The following is a 21,551-nucleotide window of genomic DNA, read 5'->3' as shown; positions in this document are numbered from 1 at the left end:
GCAAGAAATGCTTTCGCATTAATAACCTCGAGCTCCCAGCCGGTGTCGCTCCCGGCCAAGAGCAGAATTAACAGTAGCGATTCACAGGCAATAATTAGCGCTACGTAGAAGTTTCCCAAAACGACTTCGGTGCCTGCCAAAGCGCATTGGCCCTTAATTAAATTGATTGATTATAGGGGGATACTAAACCTTGAATATTGAGGTGTTTTCTGTGCACGAAAACTGGCTGCTCTTGCCACTGCACTTGCATGCAACGATGGCGTGATCTTCCGCAAAAGGATGACACCGGTTACCGCTGAGCAAAGACTGCATTGTGAAAAAAATTGAAATGCCACAGATGCAGAAATGACCACATTTGTAGGTACAGATTTCGTGTCTGGCTGACAGCAGACTTTCTCATTGTGGGATACCTTAGGCCTGAACGCACAACACCGATCGCCCTGTGGTTGCAATAAGCGTGATGCTCGCAGTGTACCTTAACCAAAGCAGAAGCGGGAGGCATTGCAAATGAATAAAATCCGGCCTGCTGGTGTTTCTATCAAGCATGATCAGTCCACTTGCTGCGAATTTCTGAGTACAATTCACAAGCGAAGCGTGGCAGTCATGTTCGATATAACAGGGCTCAAATGTATAGTTGAGGTCAAAAGTCTCTAGACCACATGTTACTCAAACGAAGCCGATAGCTCTACTATTAGCCGGCGGCTGGAGGTCACACTTGTGGAGATGAAAGAACAAAATTTTCCCTTTCACCTCCACTAGTGTGGCCTTCAGCCGCCGATTAATAGCGGGGCTATCGGCTTCGTTTCACTTTTGACCCTGACTGTACATCATACTTTTAATTTTCTAGCATTTTTGCCAATCAAAGAGATTTGGAAACTACCCTAGACGTGCAGAATGCTTCCATGTCAACGTTCGACTGCCTCGAAGTGCTCCAGATTAGAAATTTTAGCGCTTAAAACTCAGTGTTCCTCAGCTCTAAAATGCTCCAAATAGAAAATGTTCAGTTCTAAAAATTGCTCCAAATTCTGATTTAAGAACCTGCCACACTGTGTAATGTCACTTCTGAAGCACGAATCAAAGCATGTTTCATTATGCCATAACAGCAAACGTGTTGTCTTATTACGTGCTTATTTTCTTCTGTGCAGACACACACAGGAGAAGCTTCGACAGCAGCTGCAGCAACAGCAAGTGAACAAGAAGTTCTGCATGAAGAGGATGTTATACAAACAAGCCTGCAGCCTTCAAATGAACCAGTATGTAAACCTGTGCAAATTTGTTTAGGGAGTGTGAGATCATGATTGGCCTCTTCTGAGGGCATTGCAAAGGTCTAATCAATGCAGCAAATTTCTTTGAGGACTGTAACAATTAATGCAATTTCATGAACGCAACACACATGCACAAGGAAGCATATTTCGGACCTTTCTAGAATTACACTTTCTGTAGCACTCACCATGCTCTTGCATTGCTTGTCACTGTACTTATTTTCCACTTCCAGTTAGTTTAAAGCTAGTAAGTTGCACTGTATGCTATCTTGTGCTGAAACAAGTAGCTTAAAAACATTGCACAGTCAAAAAATAGGTAAAAATACCAGCGTAGAAATGCTTAAAACAGCACTTTTATGTGGCGAAGCCATCCAAACTTACAGTAGCTAGGCCAGTTTTTTGTGATTTCGCAAATGCGTTTTATACGGCATACATAGAGACCAACAAGAATGTCTGCACTCGCAGTTCAATTCTAAATTCTTTGATATTAGCTGATTCTGTTGCTCTTATGGCTGCAGGTGCAGTATCTGTGTGATGCTAGCAATGCTGCTGAAATTGCTGGTCCCTCACAAAGCGACTCGGAAGGCACAACTACTGCTCCGCCGCTTGCAGAGCAACACAGTGTTTCGCCAGAGGAGATGGCAGCAGAACAACTGAAGGAACAAAAGGTCCTGATGGAGTGGGAAACTGGTTCTTCAGAAACCATATCTGCCGAAGAGGAAATACCAATTCCTGTGTCCCCTCCGATGCAAAAGAAGCCTTGCCACAGGCAGCTGCCCTTTGACCGTAACCAATGTGATCGCGAAGCTGCAGTGAGTTTAAAAAAAATTTAACTGCTTCATTTACACTTCTGCATTATGCAAAAATATGCTACACTATTTGCCTATGCCAGTAGGCCAATGAGCACAACCCACTTTTGCAACCTTCCTATTTCCTAAGTAATGGATTAAATTTTGATTATTTTTCTTGATCTCTTTTAAGGCTGTGGTCTGCAGCTTCATGCGCTTGTTGTTTTTTGGTAGGATTCTGAGCAGAAAGGTCAAGTTGACTTGCTTTTGTGTGTCCTCACAATGGGTGTGTGTTCATGTCCAGGTGGCCGATCTACGAGAATGCACTGGAAATGCACAAGCCACGGCGGGACCGTCTCTGCAAGCCAGGAGGGTTGCACTCACAACAAAAGCATTGAAAGCAGGCATGGTGAGACGGCTACTAGACATTACTTGCTTTCACTCAAAGCAACAGGTGGAAGAAAGTGGGACCCCTGTAATCCCTGTTTAGTACACAAAATGGATCATTAACTACTTCAGGAACATTATAGTTTGAAAATTTTCAGTTGGATGTTACATGTTGAATGTTGCAATCAAATTGTTTCTGGATTTTGAAGTTTTCTGTATTAACGGAAAGTGAAGGAGGTTCTGTGAGGTTGCGCTTCACAATTCATAGATAGCTCTGTCATGAAAATTATATATCGTTTTGAGACCTAAGCAAAAGTGAGGCTTTACATTATAAACCAAGAGTTATTCTTGAAGCCTGGGTGTTCAAACAAATGCAGAGAAAAAATCTGGCAGTTCTTCTTCCCCATACTTTTTGTTCCATTCCTCTGGCCTTCGGAAACATGCCACAATCGCTTATGATGCACATTTCATTAAATACAAATATGATGGAATGTGCATTTGTTCCAAGCCTGAAATTATCGCAAAATAAAGCAATGCAGCTATGTGGCCACTGAACACAAAAATCAGATTTAGACTAATGAAGTAACTTGGAAGGCTGTGAGTGCCCCTACTACGTATTACAAGTTCTTGAAAGGCAACACTGAGGTGACAGGGAGTACTTTATAATTTCTGATCGCATGCCGACTGCAAAAACTATATGAAGTATAAATAACTGGAAGCTCATTCCTCCAGACCTATTCTGCCTACCGTACAGCTTTGCCTGTTATTATGCTTTGCTTGATTATGAAAAGCATTTATTAGATGTAAAGTTATGAAAAAATATTTTGAAGTTCTGGGAAACATTACTTTACAAGTCGTTACTGCTCTAGTATTTTAATATGTCCATCACCTTTCCTAGCAGGCTTTCTGTGAGAAGCACTTTAGTCTCAAATGTTTGCTTTCATAAGCCAAGTGGTGCTCATGGCACAACCACCATTGAATTCTCACCATATTTTTGCATGAGCTCAGGTTTTTGTGGTAAAAAAAACTGCTCACTGTTACCTTTTTGCCTGCGTATACTCAAACTTGGGGTGATACATGCAATCATGTCTTCAACATATCAATAAAGTGCAATGAGAAAATTCTTGATATTTGTATGTGCTATTGACAGCCTCCAGCAATGAAGGATACCCCTGAAAAGGCGTTCCTGCATCATCAGGTGAAGCACTACGCTGCCATCCATGTCTCCACCAAAAAGAAAATTAAAAGACTGCAGCAAGCGCAGCACCGTCTTCAACGCAAGGTTGCTCACCTTTCAAGTGTGATTGATGATCTATCAAAAAACAAAATTCTGATTGAGGAAAACATTGCTGCACTCCAAAGCCTTGCAGGCTCCAAAGAAAACCTATTGATGCGTCACATATTATTCAAAAATCAGGCTAACCACATTCGATGGCGTACTCTCCTGAGTTAAGAGCGTTTGCATTAACTTTGCATTTTTATTCCCCCAGGGCATATAACTATGCCAGGGCTGTTTTTGACACATGTTTGCCTCACCCAAAGACATTGTCAAAATGGCTTGAGCATATTGATGGCTCTCCTGGTTTTTCTAATGAAGCATTGGCTGCACTTGAAATGAAAGTGGAAGAAAATTCAAATCTAGGCCATTCTACACTCTGCAACTTGGTTGTAGACGAAATGGCGATTAGGCGACATGTCGAATGGGACGGTAAAAGGTTTCATGGGCATGTGGACATGGGAACTGAAGTGAACGATGACAGCTTCCTCGTTGCTAAAGACTCCTCTGTTGCTTTGCTGGTGGCAATCAATGGGAGATGGAAGCTACCATTAGGGTACTTTCTTGTTGATGGCCTAGGAGGTGAGCAACGGAGCAATATTGTCCTCCAGGCTACTTCTCTTGCACACGAAAAGGGCGCACATGTAGTAAGTTTAACTTGCGATGGTGCAGCTGCGAATTTTTCTATGTTGCGCAACCTTGGTTGCAAGCTTGGCTTGGAAGAGCTGAACGCTGCTTTTCCTCACCCTGTGACAAATCAACCAATATTTGTTTTATTGGATGCTTGCCACATGCTTAAACTTTTTAGAAACACACTATGTGACACAAAAAGTTTTGGAAAATGCCAATGGAGGCCTAATAATGTGGAGGCACATCGAACAGCTGCACGAGTTGCAATACTCAGAGGGACTGCATTTGGCAAACAAACTGAGACAATCCCACATCAACTGGGAATCTCAGCCAATGAAAGTATCCCTTGCAGCACAGGTATTCAGCACATCTGTAGCAGATGCTATTGCAGAATGCAGGGCACTAAACGTAACAAGCTTGCGAGATTCTGCAGCCGCAGAGGAGTTTGTAAGATAAGTGAACAATGTGTTTGACATTCTCAACTCACGACACCTGAAACAAAGAGGCTGGAAAAAGCCACTGTGCCCTGAAAATGTGGCTGCTGTTACCACATACTTTCAAAAAGCAAAGGAATACTTTTCCTCTATTCAAGACCCAGCACAAAAAATACTGATCACAAAAACAAACAGAAAGACAGGATTTATTGGCTTTTTAATTTGCATGCAGAGTGTAATTTCCTTGTACACCCATTTAGTTCAGGGCACCCGAAATGCAGTATTAACATACCTGCCTACTTAAAAATTGAGCCAGGACCATCTTGAACTGTTTTTTGCAGCGATATGTTCATTTGGGCGCTGCAATGATAATCCAACTGTATGGCAGTTTGCTGCAGCATTCAAGCACCTTATAGTGCAAAATGAGGTGAAAGATGTTGCCAGTGGAAACTGTCTTCCACTTGAGCACATTAGTATTCTCTACGTGAGCCCATCTGTGAAGCCATCTTCAACAGAAGTAATAAACATGACCACCACTCGCAAAAGCCTAACAGAAAATGTGCCTTCTGTTGAAAGAGTGCCGAGCATTGTTGAAGAGCATGCTTACTGCTCTGATCCAGGCAAAATTTCAGAAACTGCAGAGGTTGTTGTTTCATACATTGCTGGATTTGTAGTAAGAAATCTACAAGCCAGTCTGACGTGTCATGAGTGTGTATCTGCACTAACCGTATCACGTCATGATAACAAAACCTACTCCCTGATTCGAAGGAAATCACATGGTGGCTTAATCTACCCTTCAAAGGATGTCCTCACAATCTGTCAGCAATGTGAGAAAGAACTGCATCGAGCCGTAGCTTGTTCTCCTTTGATGTCACGAGGGCTTGCAGATAAGGTTACAGTAGCTGCAATGACAGCATTTATAGGTAAAGATCTTTATAGAGTTCTGAACGAACATGATTGATAACCTTCACCTTGAAAACCACTCATCCCACCTTGTGAGGGCAACTGTACAAAAATATCAAGACATCAGGATGCATTATCTTGCCAAAACGGCCACAGAGCGACTTCACTTAGAAAAGGTGCGACACAAGCACACAAAGCTGACACAATTCAAATGTAAATAGTTAAAAAAAATGATTGCAAATTCAATACTGTGCTATGGGGCACAAATAATGCTGCAGTAACATCTTTAAATCATTGGCTATCAGCCCTGTCAAGCCGCTAAGGCAGTTTTCTTGCGGCTGCTTCCTGTCTTGAGGTCAGTGAAAAATAAATATTGTTAATAGCGATACGTGCCACTGTGGAAGAAGAAGAAAAAGCGCCTGCATCCGTGGAGAAAGATGTTTCTCTCCCGCTCGGCGCTCGAACCACTTAGGGACCGCCACAGTTTTACGTCGCGTCTCCGGAGGTTCTCCTTCGAATTGCTCGTAGCAATATTAATTACCAAGCATTGACCAAATAACTGTTAGGGAAATTGTGTTACATGATTACCACAATTTGTTTCAACAAAGTGTGTGTGTTGTGTTTGAACAAAGTGTCTTCTTTGTGTTTCATATGATGCTTGCAGTACACACTAACATGCAAAGCTTTGGATGCATGTTGAGGCTGTTGCATGTTCTTTAACTCTAAATGTTGTATATTGTTCAAGAGTTCATAAAAAGTGCAGGCAAGCAATGTTATTGTTTTTACTACCCTCGTCAAACCACACATGCATCATAATGCATGTTATTATTGGTTTTTCTTTAAGCACACAGCACTTCTACAGCCCAAGTGCTACTGGAAATCTAATTGTACTTACGTGCCTGTGTTACATTGTGTGTAATAATGATAATCACTTCAGAACTGTATAATGATAGGGAAGCTCAAGCTTAACCTATTCAACGATGAGCACCCATAATATACATTTTATTCTTTTGCATAACAATGTTTTATGTTTGTACAGCTTATATTTACTTCTCAAAATTGTGTATAATAGTCCTGAAATAAAATGTCTTGCTTACTGCTCACACATTGCTGTTTCGGTTCGTATTGCATCACAACGTATATCTGAGCATAAGGTTTAATTTGATCACACGCAAGTTTTGCATATAATGCGTTTCGCAATTATACGCGCGCCGTATAATGCTTCTCTGAGCTAAACTGGTGAATCGTTCGAGCTCAAATTTCGCACACAAATGGAATTTGGTCGCCAGTATTAATGTTCTAAACCACATCTTTTTTTTTTTTTTTGGGGGGGGGGGTACTCGCCTGATTCTATCAAAGAAGTCACATATTTGCATCGTCTACGGCGACGGCGAAGCAAAACTAGCCACGGCGCGCGTATAATTCCGCAATGCCCTTCACTGAGAGCAGCACAGATAATCCCAGCAATCGCCTGATTCATTGGGTTTATTTAACGTCTCAAAATTACGAGTGCCACCGTAGTGGAGGGTTCAAATGAACCCTCCACTAACGATCCTCAGGCATAAACTGACCGCCTGAGGATCGTTAACGTGCACCGATGCACGGGCCTCTGCATTTCGCTACCACATGCGGCAGCCGCGACTGGGATCGTAATTATCCACAGTAATGTGCGAGCGATTGCCTCGTTTCTTCATCTCTGGAGCAGGTGTGTCTTAAAAATCCATGCAAACAATTTACGGCAGATCCTTTCCCGCGTTTTATGCTGGAAGACGGGGAAAGGTGTCTATGCTAAGGCAACACTGCCGCGCGTAATCACAGGCGGACACCTTCAGTTACGTGTTTCCCGATGTACAGTGAAAATTTAAGCGAAAGTACGGAGAGAGAGCCATACAAAAGAGTTGCTTCACCTTTCTATTCAGTAAGTATTGAATCCGCGCAAGCCATCGTCGCGAGACGTACCAGATGTGCACGCTTCTGCCTGGCGCTGTTAGTTTGGTGAATGGCATGCGTGTTGCACCAAAAATACGTTATCTCATAAATTTCATCGGGACCACCGAACGATCGCACATACCGAACCAGAAAAAAAGCGGCTTGGAGCTCGCCAAAGCAGGCGGCCGCGCCGTAGGCCGCGCGGCCGAGCAGACGCGCGCACTAAAACGTACCGACACCAAAACATTAGGGACTCGGAGAGCGAAAAAATGGGGGATTAAATTACTTCATAAACACTCAGCCAAGGGTGTGACATTCCCGTAGAGCCAATGGGGACGATTTTGAAATGCGACGGTGGCGGTGCCTGGGAGTTGGCGGTAAAAACATAAATTGCTCAAAACTTTGCTCGCTATGCTTGCGCCGGTCGCTGTCGTCTGCTGCCACTGCGCTGCAGCGTTGCCCGCGGCGGCACTGGCGGCGCAGACGCGTTGTGTCATTGACTCCAGCCGCGTTTGCTGCCAGATACCAGGATCGCTGCAATCGTTCCGACCGTGGCGACACTTACGGCGCGGACGCGCAACTTGCAACATGCCACAGCACTGACTCAGCTTGCGAAGGCTGGCCGCGTGACGTCACGCTCCCTCCTAAGTTTTTTTCCTCCATGGACACAAGCATAGAGTTTCTTACTATTAATAGTAAGAAACTCTATGGACACAACATGGAGTTTCTTACTATTAACTAGAGGGAAAGCTGGCGGCGCTGCACCTGTACCTCCATGGACGCGCAAAGCATCCTGGGGCGATGAGCTACTTGGTGCGGAACAGTAGGTTTTTTTTTTTTTTCAGGAACATAGAGTGGCATTACTAAGTTGTTCCATTCCGTATGCGCGGGGAGCTCAGTGCGCAGACAACTTCGGCGTAAAAGTAGTGTTCAAAAGCTATAGTAGCGAAAACGCAACAACACACGGCGCCAATAAAAGGTTTTTGTTTTTCGAAATGCCGTGGAAAAACCTTTTACAATGTTGAAGCGACAACATTTTTTCAAAAAAATATATTCCGTTTTAAAAGTGCGCTTGTTAATCCCGAAATGCTGGCTTTTGTGGTCTGCAATGCTTGGTCAATAGGAGAGCAATCCATCGCTTATTTTGAGCAAACCTTGCATTTACATGCTTTTCTTCTCATTTGTTACAATTTATACACAGAATATTGAATGATTGAACATTCTTGATTATCGAGCAACGATTTTTTTATTATTTTTTGGTCAAAAGTTGTAGTTCTGCAGTCGCTAGCTCTCCGCCCCATGATGCTTAGAGCGCCCATGATGGTACAGGTGGTCTCGAGGAAGCTCTATGCAAAAAACCGCCAGCTTTCCCTCTGGTTAATAGTAAGAAACTATGGACACAAGGGCGATGGTGTTGATGTTGATATGGCGTTCCGCTTCGATTCAGGCGGTCACACACATTTAGCTCTAGCCGGCAATAAAAAGGTTTTTAACAATTTAGAGACTAACCCCCTCCCCCCTTCCAAAAAAAAAAACAAACACGATTACTGGAAGTAGAAAGCGGAGACGGGGAAAGGGTGCAGGCCGACAATGCCTTGGCTGAAGTGCTTCGATGCACACGCGCCAGGCGCGGCACGCCTGCACCGAGTAGGCCTCCGAGCCGTAATTAGGACTGCGCGTGCAAATCGTTCCCGGCCGCAGCGCGAGTCGTCTGCCATGCAAGCGTTACTCTCCACCACTGCGTCAGATTAGCCTTAATCGTCGTCACAAATGACGCTGGCACGCCGTGTTGCGGGCGCAAAACATAGTGCCTTGTAGAACCCCTCCAGCGCTTGGAGAAGAGTAGTGCCCTCTGAATGTTGCGGTGACGATTTCGGGCAATGAATGGTAATCGTAACAATATATTCGGTGCTCTCCCGCTCCTCTTTACACATTCGGCGCACTCCTGTCTGAAGCGAACGAGTCAAAGTGCTGTCGGTGCAGTAAGGAACAACCACAAAAAGCAGCGCACTCCTTCTGCAGTTTATGTTGAGCTTCTCAGGGGCTTGGGCGTATTTGTAGGCGCGATACAGAAGGGAAGACCTGGCGCACATTGCACTCCGTGTGCGAAAAAGCCGAAACTGGGCTCAATGCATGTAGACGTGAGCACGACATTGTCCTGATATCTTTGAGGGTACATTTAGGTGCCGACAGGCTCCACTGGCCCACCCATTTCCGTCCACAATCCATAGGAAAAATTGGAGGACGCTTAAGCTTCGTCTTTAAGAGTTAGACGCGACAACGTGTCGCAGCGTTGCCGAGGAGTACACGGAAAAGTACGCGTGGCCCGTTGGACAATTTAAGGAAACGACGCATGTCTCATATATCTCGGCGGACACCCGAACCCGGCCGTAAGGGAAGGAAAATGAATTGAACAATTGCTTTTAAGGAAAGGAAATGACGCCTGTCACATTTCTCGCTGGACGCCCGGATCGCGCCGTAAGGGAAGGAAAAATAAATAAATCAATCCTTAACGCTGTCGCGTTAAAATCCCTTCCCTTACGGCGCGCTTCATGTGTCCACCGAGATGCGCCATTTTTCGCTCACGGCAAAAGACGCCGACGCCGAAGACACCGGCTTTTCTGCGACACAAGCTCCTTAACGCTGTCGCGTTAAAAGGTGTGCTTGCTTTCTCACTCGAGTGTTTCGAATGAGAACCAGCCGAGGTCGCCTCACATGCGCTCGATGACCACGCCTCCATGGCAGCCTAGAGCCACTCTGCCCTCTTCGCTCTGACTGCGTTCAAGCCAGGCTCGAGTTTTAGCCGACAGCCGCAGAGCGGCGTTTACTAGAGTGAAAGCGGGCATTTGTATGGCATCCAAAGTTCCCGATCCAATGAACTCTATGAACTCTAGGAGCCAATGAACTCTATGAACGCCGTCGGCTCACTTGTTTTGTTTGGTTTTTGAGGAAAAGAAATGGCACAGTAACCTTCTCACATATCTCGGTGGACACCCGAACGGCGCTGTAAATGAAGGGATAAAGGAGGGAGGGAAAAAGAAAGAGAGAACTGAAAATTGAAAGTTGGATGGGCGTCTTAGTGTTTTGCGCCCGTGTGCTGTGCGATGTCAGTGCACGTTAAAGATCCCCAGGTGGACGAAATTATTCCGGAGCCCTCCCCTACCCCATACAAAAATGTCCTATGGCCGGCTATAGAATTTTGGCTCAAATAGCTATAGACCTTTCCTATTTCTGTCTATAGCTGTATACAGAGGTTGATATATTTTTCTATAGAGAGCTTAAGACAGTTGTATGGTTCCAAAGCTATAGCTTTAGTGGCATAGATTTTTCAATAGCTGGCAATAAGCACCTCTGTGGGTGCTTATGGACGTTCATAAAAGGCCATAGATGGACAGCTTTTTCCACAGACGCCCATAGGACGTTTTTGTATGGGACGGGCACCTCTTTCTTCCTTTGTTCTTCCACTCCCTCTTTATCCCTTCCCTTACGGCGCGGTTCAGGTGTCCAACGATATATGAGACAGATAGTGCGCCATTTCCTTTCCCCCAAAACCAATTATTATTATTATTATTTTGAGGAAAGGCGCGGCGCTGCGCACAGGCGGAACACCAGTGGCTCGGTGCTACTAGTGGCGCATGCGCAGTAGTGACTAGGGAGCGAGTGAGAGAGAGAAATGCTCGCGGCGAGGTGCGCGTTGTGACGTCATGTGCCTCCTCGGAGCACCGCCACGGCGAAATCGCAAGTTCGCGGCCAGTAAAGCTTTCGCTTTGAAACGCCTTATCAGATATTCCGCGTCAAGAATATGCAAACAAGGCGCACCATACCGCCTGGAACAGGATTCACGAGAAGCTCTTCGTGCACAAGTTGGGCTCGTGCTTGGCCAGCGCACTGGCAGCGACGAACGACGAACCGGTGTAGCGCACTAATGCGGGCACCCATGCTGTGGGCATCTGCCCCACGGCCGCTGACAGCCGTGCGCCTCACAGATCAGCGCTCGCTGGTGGTCACTCGCACAGCGTGCGCATCTATCCAGTCACCATTGCGGCGGATGAGGAGCAATTTTGATATCTTCGTTGGACGATTCACACCATCTATTCAGAGTACGCAAGGATAAAAAAAAATAGTCGCATCATTCCGCTCTATACCTTCAGCGAATGCGAACATATGCATTCTGTATGCGCTACATTGAAGGATTGGAGACACCAAATTTTAGTTGTGCGTTCTGTCTGCGACTCGCCGCGGTGGCTCGGTGGTTAGGGCGCTCGGCTACTGATCCGGAGTTCCCGGGTTCGAACCCGACCGCGGCGGCTGCGTTTTTATGGAGGCAAAACGCTAAGGCGCCCGTGTGCTGTGCGATGTCTGTGCACGTTAAAGATCCCAACGTGGTCGAAATTATTCCGGAGCCCTCCACTACGGCACACCTCTCTTCATTTCTTCTTTCACTCCCTCCTTTATCCCTTCCCTCACGGCGCGGTTCAGGTGTCCAACGATATACGAGACAGATACTGCGCCATTTCCTTTCCCCAAAAAACAATTATTATTATTATTATTATTATTCTGTCTGCGGAAGCGCAACATATTAGAAACATGGACAGCCACGTAGACTGTGCCAACAACAACAACAACAACAACAACAACAACAACAACAATAATAATAATAATAATAATAATAATAATAATAATAATAATAATTGGTTTTGGGGGAAAGGAAATGGCGCAGTATCTGTCTCATATATCTTTGGACACCTGAACCGCGCCGTAAGGGAAAGGATGAAGGAGGGAGTGAAAGAAGAAAGGAAGAATAGGTGCCGTAGTGGAGGGCTCCGGAATAATTTCGACCACCTGGGGATCTTTAACGTGCACTGACATCGCACAGCACACGGGCGCCTTAGCGTTTTTCCTCCTTAAAAACGCAGCCGCCGCGGTCGGGTTCGAACCCGGGAACTCCGGATCAGTAGTCGAGTGCCCTAACCACTGAGCCACCGCGGCGGGGAGCCAACAATCGGTAAATAAATTATAATTATAGATTATAGCGGACAATTCGAGATCACGTGAGGCATACAAACCTACATTATAGTCGTTCCTTTATTCCTTTTATTTACGTCAACTCTTACGCAAGCCTGCCCAACAGTTGAAATGGTGAAAAATGAACAAGCAGAGATGATATCGGAGTTTCTGAATTGCTCATGTGACCTCAAATCCTGTGCTACATAACAGCCGTTGTTCGGCTGTTGAAACCTGAACCAAAACGGTAGGTGAAAAAAAAATAAATTATTCACCTGGTGTACGCGAATTTCACGTCATGACTCATGTATAATCATGTATATAAATGATTTTAAAGTAAAACACATGCATCGAGGTATTTGGTATCTCTACTCCTCGAATTGAAAATTTTGAAAAATATAAAATATGCCCATTCTTGCGTTCGTCAAGATTGATTTCAGGAGCACTGGCCCCTCTGTGCTTTCAGGCATCCTTTTTTATACCTTCACCACAATGCTGCGTACCAGGCTCTGAGGGATAACATTTCCCTTGCTGTTATCTACTACATTCACAGCTTTCGGCTAGTGCAATAGCATGGCTTGACTTAAACGAGAAAAGAAACCTGCTTCAGGGTTTTGGGCAAAATTAAACCGGGAGATTCATTGCGCATTTCTCAAAAACTTGAGGTCGGGGATGCAATTATTTGAAATTCGTCAGTCCGTAGCAGCATGCGTCGCGTAAAATCAGCTGATCTAATTTGCATTCAGCCACGTCTACTTGTCGTGGCCTCGGCTCTGTTACCAAAATAGCTTGAAGTACTTGGGGAGGTTTCTGACGTTTATGAATGGAATTGCGCTCGCGTCGGTACAATATGTTCGAAGCGGGAAAAGTGCAAGAAGCAATTCGTCATTTGTGGAAACACGGTCAAAACTCACTTGTAGTAGGTAAGCTGTAACGCCAGCTGTATGTACACATCGGGGCTGATGCGTTGTTCTTTGATGAAGTTCTTGCCGTAGTTGGGAAAGTGCAGGATGTACAGGTCCACGTCTTCTGCCAGGCTGCGAAAATTAAAGGAAATTCCCGTCAAAAGTAAACGTAAACCGGTTACATGATGCAGGTGGGTTGGCGCCCGGTTTATCGCATATTTCGGTATGTCGTATTGCCGGCGCGCGACTGCGGTAATAATGCGCTCAGACGTGTGCACAGCGGATGCACTCTGATTTCAGAACCGCCTTCCGTTCGCTTCTGACATGCCGAGGGTAGGCGTTTTCCCCATCTAGCCATTCACTGTAGCATGCTAACCAACGGTATACGCCAGAACTTTGCACTCTGATATTAACCGATTTCAACAAATTTTATCCAGTTTGCTCGCTGCACCTTCGGGCGGCATCGAGAATGGAACAAAACCTGTGTGCGAAAGCCCAGACACAGATTTGTGTTTGTCGTTCACGTACCCACAGTTTTACAGCGAGAGCTGTTAACGCCTCGTTCCCCGAGACCGCAGCGCGGTTTATCTGGCATCCTCAGGCGTCCGCAGAGGTGCGAGAGAAGGGGAGCGAAAGGGAAGGCTCGTCCTCAGCACGCATCGGGTAAGGAAGACGCGCGAGTTCTGAAAAGTGTTGCTTACCAGGCAAAAGTAGTATTCGACACCACCACCGTTTAACCGCATTTCGGATGAATAGCTTGCGCTGACATTCGCAGCGTCATTCGGGTGAGCATTTGGTGTGTGTGTGCGCGTGCGTGCGTGCGTGTGTGTGTGTGTGCGCGCGTGTGTGTGTGCGTGTGTGTGCGTGCGTGTGAGAGTGTGTGCGTGTGTGTGTGCGTGTGTGTGCGTGTGAGTGCGTGTGTGTGTGCGTGTGTGCGTGTGTGTGCGTGCGTGCGTGTGTGTGCGTGCGCGCATGTGTGTGCGTGTGTGCGTGTATGTGTGTTTGTGTGTGTGTGTGTGCGTGTGTGTATGTGTGTGTTTGTGTGTTTGTGTGTGTGTGCGCGTGTGTGTGTGCGTGCGTGTGTGTGTGCGCCTGTGCGCCTGTGCGTGTGTGTGCGTGTGTGCGTGTGCGTGCGTGCGTGCGTGTGTGTGCGTGTGTGTGTGTGTGTGTGTGCGTGCGTGTGTGTGTGTGCGCGCATGTGTGTGCGCGCGCATGTGTGTGTGCGCGTGCGTGTATGTGTGTGTTTGTGTGTTTGTGCTTGTGTTTGTGTGTGTGTGTGTGTGCGTCTGGAAATAGACCGGATAGAAAGACGTAGTACTCTTGTCTGCCCTATTCCACTTCTGATAACATGGACCCACGAGATGCACAAGCCATACGGCGCGCTCGGGATGGCAAACGTAAACCCCTAGCCCGCAAAGGTCCAGCTCGTCGGCGGCCGAAGCAGAGGCGCTTCGACCTGGGCGCGAAAACCCAGCTGCGTGGACCGCGAATATCGAGGCGAGATGGCGTAAACGCCAAGATCCAGTCGTACGAGAAGCCGAAGCTGAAGCGAAACGACGCAAATACGATGAGCTAACCATACCAGTATTACACAGCTCTCATATCATAGGCGGGCTTGGACAAAGCCGAGAGGGAGCGTCGCACTCGGGAAGCTGCATGCACGTAAGCGGGAGGCCAGAGCGCCGCAAACCTGTTGCAGTTGGAATAGCCCTTACAAAAGTAGTCTATAGACAGTCTATAGACATTTTATAGACTCTGCTGCCTTCCTATAAATATTTCTTTTTGTCTATTCATAGTCTACAGACAAAAGTCTACTAAAACTATATGGCCATAAATCTATAGATTTTCAATAAGCTGTCTACAGGATTTATATTACCTATAGACTGTTCTTTAGGGTTTGTCTATATAGAGCCTATAGACTCTAGAGACAGAAGTGCACGGACAGTCTATAGACTTTCTAAAGAAATTTTTGTAAGGGACAGGACGAACGCACTTGGAAAGTTGAAGTGTGCTGGCGACAAGGTCCCGTAGACCCCCAAGATCCATTGGTGCAGGATGCATGAAATGTATCAAGCCACAGGGTCTGCTTTTGGGCCGTGCAGTGGGACATTAACGATAGCTCCGAGCCTCCATATCTCTGCAATTAGGGGCAGGAGAAGTATCATTCTAACCTCCGAGAACGCTGGCAGATTGATAGGCGCCATAAAGTCCGTAATGCACTGTTGAAAAGCAGACCCTGTGGCCTGGGAACTTTTGATGCACACTGTATGTGCGTGCCGCCAACGTAGAGTCAAAAATATGTAGGCGCCGCCATTCAGTGCGTGCCGCGGAGCTGTTGTGCACTGAATGTCGCGTTGTTTACGAGTCTGCGAGTCCTTTTCTGTTGAAATGCTCTATCACGAGACTTGCAGCATTTTGGCTCGGCGCTATAGTGCTAGGATTGAAGCGCCGGCCGAGCCCTTTGAGTGACGCCGCTCTCCCGATGTCACCGGTGCGAACTAGGTTCGGGGCGTTGTTGTTTTTCCTGAAACTAAGCGTTTTTTATAGCGGCATGGACGGACACAGCCAGAGCAGAAGGAGTGCACGCGCCTCTATGTGGCATCGGCAATCAACCTGAGTCTGCAGTTTTCGACTCTGCTCCTTTCCCAGTTGCTTATGCTGATACGGCGAGCCCTCGTTTGAGTTGTAAACGCCGCTAAAACGCCGCGCGAAAAATCTCCAAAGAAGTACCCGCGCAACTTCGCGAAATTAAGTTGTTCTTGCACCCTGCAGCTACAACCCTTGCCGGCACCTCGTTTCTGTATCACCTCATTGGTAAAAAAAAAAAACAGCTGCATTAGGACCGAACAATGTCATGATCCTCTTGTGCACACTGGCAAACCTGCGCTTCCCCCAGAACTCCCGGTTCAGAGAGCGCGTTTCTTTTTGGGCAGACGGGAAATCGTGGGCTCACGTGTTGATAGCCTTGGTGCTGTCCTGGAGGGCCTTGAGCACGTCGTCTCCGAGGTCCCAACTGAGCCGCGACACCGGATACTGGGCGCAGACGGAGCTCGCTCGAATCGAGGGCGACCCCGGCGGAGGTGCCTGGGGCTGTTGCTGGTACTGCTGCTGCCTGCCGGCAAGACAAGACTGGCGTTGCTGCGCCTCGCTCTCGCAGATCTATGCGTTACACAGTCAGCAAAGGCGCTGCTCGGAACCCAACTTTCCTTAGGACGGAACACGCATTACACGTGTGGCTGGAAGTACAAATCTTGCACTCGCTCGTCACAGGCCTGTTCATGTCCGCTCGCGAGGAGCGAGACAGAGGACAACGTACGGTGTTACTGGTTTAGTCGCGAAAATGAGATTGGCGTAAAGCATTCGAAATTCCGAATGAATGATTATTGTAACTTCAACGTAATTCAGGAGGGACAATTTTTTCCCTCCATTTATCCGTGCCAATTTTTATCCCTTATATTGAGACAATTGAATCAAGATAAGCCTTCAGCTCATGATGTTAAATTCGACCAACACCGAAATGTGATATGAATGAATAGGATACGAGTCGCATTTGCGCGGCATCGTAATGAGTTTACGCATTTCCTCCATACCTAAAAAAAAAACAAACTCCCGCCTGGTGTTGATATAAATGCGTATTGAAGCATAAATAGCAGGGACATGTTACATCTATGCAAGTTTCTGCTATCCTTCATTAGAGATAATAGCGGAGGCAATGCACAGAAACAAACGCCTGCTGACTTTGTCACACCGGTGCTTAGTCCCGGTTAATGAGTGCCGAGAGTCCACACTCGTGTCGGTAGCAGCACAGACACAGAGCAACCAACCAAGAGGTGCAAGCCCCCCCCCCCTTGCTCAAAGCTTTTTAAGATAATTTTATTTCCCTACGCGCACGGAATAAAATTCTTTCGCTCACATGTGCTGGAGGAACTCCTCGCAGAACCTGATGACGGTGACTCCTTCGGAGGCCGAGTGCTCGCAGATGAGGCCGTTGATTCCGTCTCGGCTGACGACTATCTGGCAGCCGGCAGACACGAGGTCAAGCAGTGCGAGGGGGAAAAGGCAGCGAGAGCGAAGTTGAACAGCGGTGAAAATGACTCCAGTCTTCACGGGTGCGGAGAGACAACAGCGTGCGCACAGAGAAGACCGGCGCGTTTCTGTTTTGCTGTCCCATATTTGACTAACATCCCTGGATTAGGGACCGACTGAAACGGGGTTCCCTCCTGGAAATTCTGCATCACTCTACAGAATCACCTAGGATTCTGAAACTGAGGCCCAGAAGTAGCTGCTTGTTTTATTAGAGTGAAATAAACCATAAGGAAATAATCGGTTACATGACAAGCAGGCTGCCTCTATGAACTGATGTGTGAATGGATACTAATTGGTTTTTTTTTGGGGGGGGGGAGGAAATGGCGCAGTATCTGTCTCATATATCGTTGGACACCTGAACCGCGCCGTAATGGAAGGGATAAAGGAGGGAGTGAAAGAAGAAATAAGTGCCGTAGTGGAGGGCTCCGGAATAATTTCGACCACCTGGGGATCTTTAACGCGCACTGACATCGCACAGCACACGGGTGCCTTAGCGTTTTGCCTCCATAAAAACGCAGCCGCCGCGGTCGGTTTCGAACCCGGGATGGATGTGGAGAAGCGGTACATCAGAGAAAATTGCCAAAAATAGTGAAATGTACTCCTTTTATTTTTTAACACGTGGGTCAGCACCTCAACATCTTGGAATCAATCGACAATCACGATTACGAGTTGTTGACCGTGAAATGTTGGTCTCTACAGTTTTCTCGTTCCCGGCAAGCTCTCTTCTGAGTAAACTTGAAGATGCAAGCGCAGCGCCTAAACAAGACTACTTTGTCCAGGAAAGAAAAAAATATTATAGCGGTATGGTCTTCTTCACTTTGTTTTTAGAACCTTGACACATTTCATACTAGACTGTCAGAATTGGTCCAGAGGCCTTTTTTTGCGGTTCTTATGCAGCTCGTGAAGGCAAAAACCCCTTAGGCGATTCTGCGCCGACCCACCGCGGTGGCTAAGGGGTTAGGGCGGTCGGCTACTGATCCGGAGTTCCCGGGTTGGAACCCGACCGCGGCGGCTGCGTTTTTATGGAGGCAAAGCGCTAAAGGCGCCCGTGTGCTGTGCAATGTCAGTGCACGTTAAAGATCCCCAGGTGGTCGAAATTATTCCTGAGCCCTCCACTACGGGCACCTCTTTCTTCCTTTCTTCTTTCACTCCCTCCTTTATCCCTTCCCTTAGGGCGCGGTTTTGGTGTCCGCCGATATATGAGATACTGCGCCATTTCCTTCCCCCCCCAAACCAATTATTATTGTTATTATTATTCTGCGTCGAAACTTTTATGGCAGACGTGCAAAGAGCAGCGAGGCGGCTTCACCTGCATGAACTTGTCGTACCACCGGTTGGCGGCGTTGCCATCGGCCACCGAGCCGCCGTGGAGCAGGTGCGCCGCCTGGGCGCCCAGGTCCAGCGTGACGGACTCGCGGCGCAGGCTGGCGTAGTGGCGCAGCCGCAGGCTGCTCAGCGGCCGGTCCAGGCACACCACCAGCAGGCAGGTCTCTAGGCACTGCAGCGAGCTCTGGTTCACGTTGCCTGCGCGCCGCCCGCGCAAACGGCGTCAGTCGCGAGGAATTCCCACCCAGGAGATATCGCTGGTCTGCACGCTTCACGCCGCGCTTTAGAACTAGGCTAACAAGTTTCAACGCACTCTACCTGACCCATTCAAAGCGCAAACAAGTGCTATTCCTTGAAAATGTAGCGCAACATCGACTTTTAAACACCTGTTTTGTTTGCCACTATATGGACCGCTCTCCCGTCCGGTATCCCCCCAAGGGGATAACTTCGGCGCGCACATATTACGGTGTTTTAAAAATACATCGGCTTAGAAACGATGTTCCACACTTTTATGTACTGTACGAGGATGTACTCGGCTTTTTTTAAAACGCAGGGACGACCTTGTCACCTTACAGCTACAGAATGCAGCCAGAAAAATGCCTAGAAATTTTTGTTTACGTGCGTTTGTATGGGCCATGCCCCCAGATGTTACCCCCATACTGTTACAGCAGCGCCATCTCATCTTGCTTATGCCATATACTGATGTTGGCATGGGAGTGGGTCTTCAGAAGTGCGGACTCTTTTCGTAGGTTGTCTTGCTTCACGCTTCCATCTGTTCACGACCATGGCCTGCATTAATGCATGGTGACACAGATAGAAACACATTACGTGGAACAATGGTTATTTCGTCTGCTACGTCTGTGTCTTGCGTGGATTAAGAAAAATCTACTTTTCCTTCACCTGCTAGGCACAGAACAGAAGTGTATTCGATTGTTTGTCCTATATTGGCGGAGGGTGACACTGCCACTAAATAATGCAGGGTCTATAGTCGCGATACACACAGCTTCTAAGCACGCAGCGGTCCGCGCGTGTCTCGTCCGTATAGCAGATGGTTTGGAGTTCCCTTCACCCAAGCGATTCGAGGAGCGCTTCACGACAGTGGAATGACAGCTTGGCTAACACTGTAGCGTGATGTTTAATGCTGTCCTTGGAACATGGGCGAGAACGTGTTTGTCGGTGTGCGCGCGAGAAACAAGAGCACATGTGAAAATATCGAGTGTAAAATGAAAGGCTATAGAATATATTCCATCCCCCCCCCCCCGATTTAGAAACCTGATTAAGCGCTAAAATATACGCCGCGAGGGCCTGAATGTGGCATTATTGAAAGCGATCTTATATAGGGCACAAACAGCTAGCTCACATGTAAAATACGAACAACTTGCATGCTAGGATTTATAATAAAAATAATATAAATAGGAGACCAGGAAAGAAAGATGCACTGATGCAGATAACGCCCCCTTGTTAAACAGCCAAAGAATGCGCATAGAATCAATTTCCATCCTATATCTTTTGTTTACTTGGGCGAAGCTTTCTGACGGGTGTGGCTACGTTTCTACAAGTAGCCCGTTTTCGCGGGCATATACTGTTTTGAACCGCCTTACCATATGTCCTTTCCGTGAACACATTTTCTGTGCAATTTCATTCTCACGCATATCTGCAATCTATTACATTAAAACGCTTACAAGTCACTGCTTCTCGCTATTGTTCGCCGTGTCTGTCCTTGACATTTGGCATGTCGCTGGCTTCCAGATATATTCAGCCAACCAGAGCAATATGAATTTGCGTATTTTCCTGGCATGGTGGGGATGCCCAAGGCTGAAGGCTCGCAAAATTGTTCAGGACACTGGTAATATCTTCGGAATGCGCGACATACAGCGCAAGTGTCGGTCCTCGATTCTCTGAATGAGCTACACAGCTGCCGTCCCGCCAAGCGGATGCCAGATGACCTCGAACCGAACTCTGCGGGCGCGACTGGCTTCGTGGGTGCGACCACATCGTGCCGTGAGGAGAGGCCGCAGTTTCACCCCGAAATAGAATATTATTGCGCCATGTTTACTCTGACGCAGTGCGCTCTCTGGACGCGTTCATACGCGACGTTCAAGAAGATTGGCTCTCTGGCAGAGCGGTGGAGGCTTACTGCGCGCCAACTTGGCGTAGATGCCGGCCCAGGTTCGCCTCTGCTCCGTGGTGAACGCGCCTACGGGTGGCTGCCTCTCCGAGGGGTCCTTGGCCTGCTGCTTGATGCTGAGCAGCTGCCGCGTCAGCGCCTCCACGTCCAGGGGCCCCCCTTGGTCCAGGGGAAGGCGCAGCTTGAAGAACTGCGTGCGCCGACCGGAAAGAGAACCGTGTCCTTTTCTCGTCGTGTCTGAGCGTGAGCGACTCGTTGCGTCAGTTTTCGGTAGCATAACCGGCTGAACTGCATACGCTATATCGATGAACTATGTCCACTCTGGGCGGGCATTTCGCCTTGAAATTATTCTGAGCTCCCTTTGATGGAAATGAAAAGGAACTAGAAAACAGCAGAAAAGAAAAAGAAAACGAAACAAAGAGCATGGTACAGGAAAACCCTAAAAGAAAACAAATAAATAAACAACTTAGGACGGTGAGCCACGCTGAGCCCT

General features: G+C 47.2%; 1 protein-coding gene across 5 annotated transcripts in view; it reads right to left on the bottom strand.

Annotated features, from left to right (window-relative positions):
- Positions 1 to 21,551, bottom strand: part of VAChT (Vesicular acetylcholine transporter) — a 213,823-nt gene that overhangs the window by 19,564 nt on the left and 172,708 nt on the right. For all 5 annotated transcript variants that reach the window (XM_077648035.1, XM_077648034.1, XM_077648037.1 and 2 more), the window contains 5 exons: positions 21,068 to 21,248; positions 18,914 to 19,128; positions 17,432 to 17,532; positions 16,472 to 16,630; positions 13,528 to 13,650 (listed from right to left, as the gene is read on the bottom strand). In XM_077648035.1, coding sequence (XP_077504161.1) covers positions 13,528 to 13,650; positions 16,472 to 16,630; positions 17,432 to 17,532; positions 18,914 to 19,128; positions 21,068 to 21,248 — 779 coding nt within the window. The remainder of the gene's footprint in view (positions 1 to 13,527; positions 13,651 to 16,471; positions 16,631 to 17,431; positions 17,533 to 18,913; positions 19,129 to 21,067; positions 21,249 to 21,551) is intronic.

This window comes from Amblyomma americanum, chromosome 1, assembly GCF_052857255.1.
Source record: "Amblyomma americanum isolate KBUSLIRL-KWMA chromosome 1, ASM5285725v1, whole genome shotgun sequence".
Classification (NCBI taxonomy): domain Eukaryota; kingdom Metazoa; phylum Arthropoda; class Arachnida; order Ixodida; family Ixodidae; genus Amblyomma; species Amblyomma americanum.
Note: the sequence above shows the minus strand (reverse complement) of the source record. Positions and strands in the feature narration are given on the sequence as shown.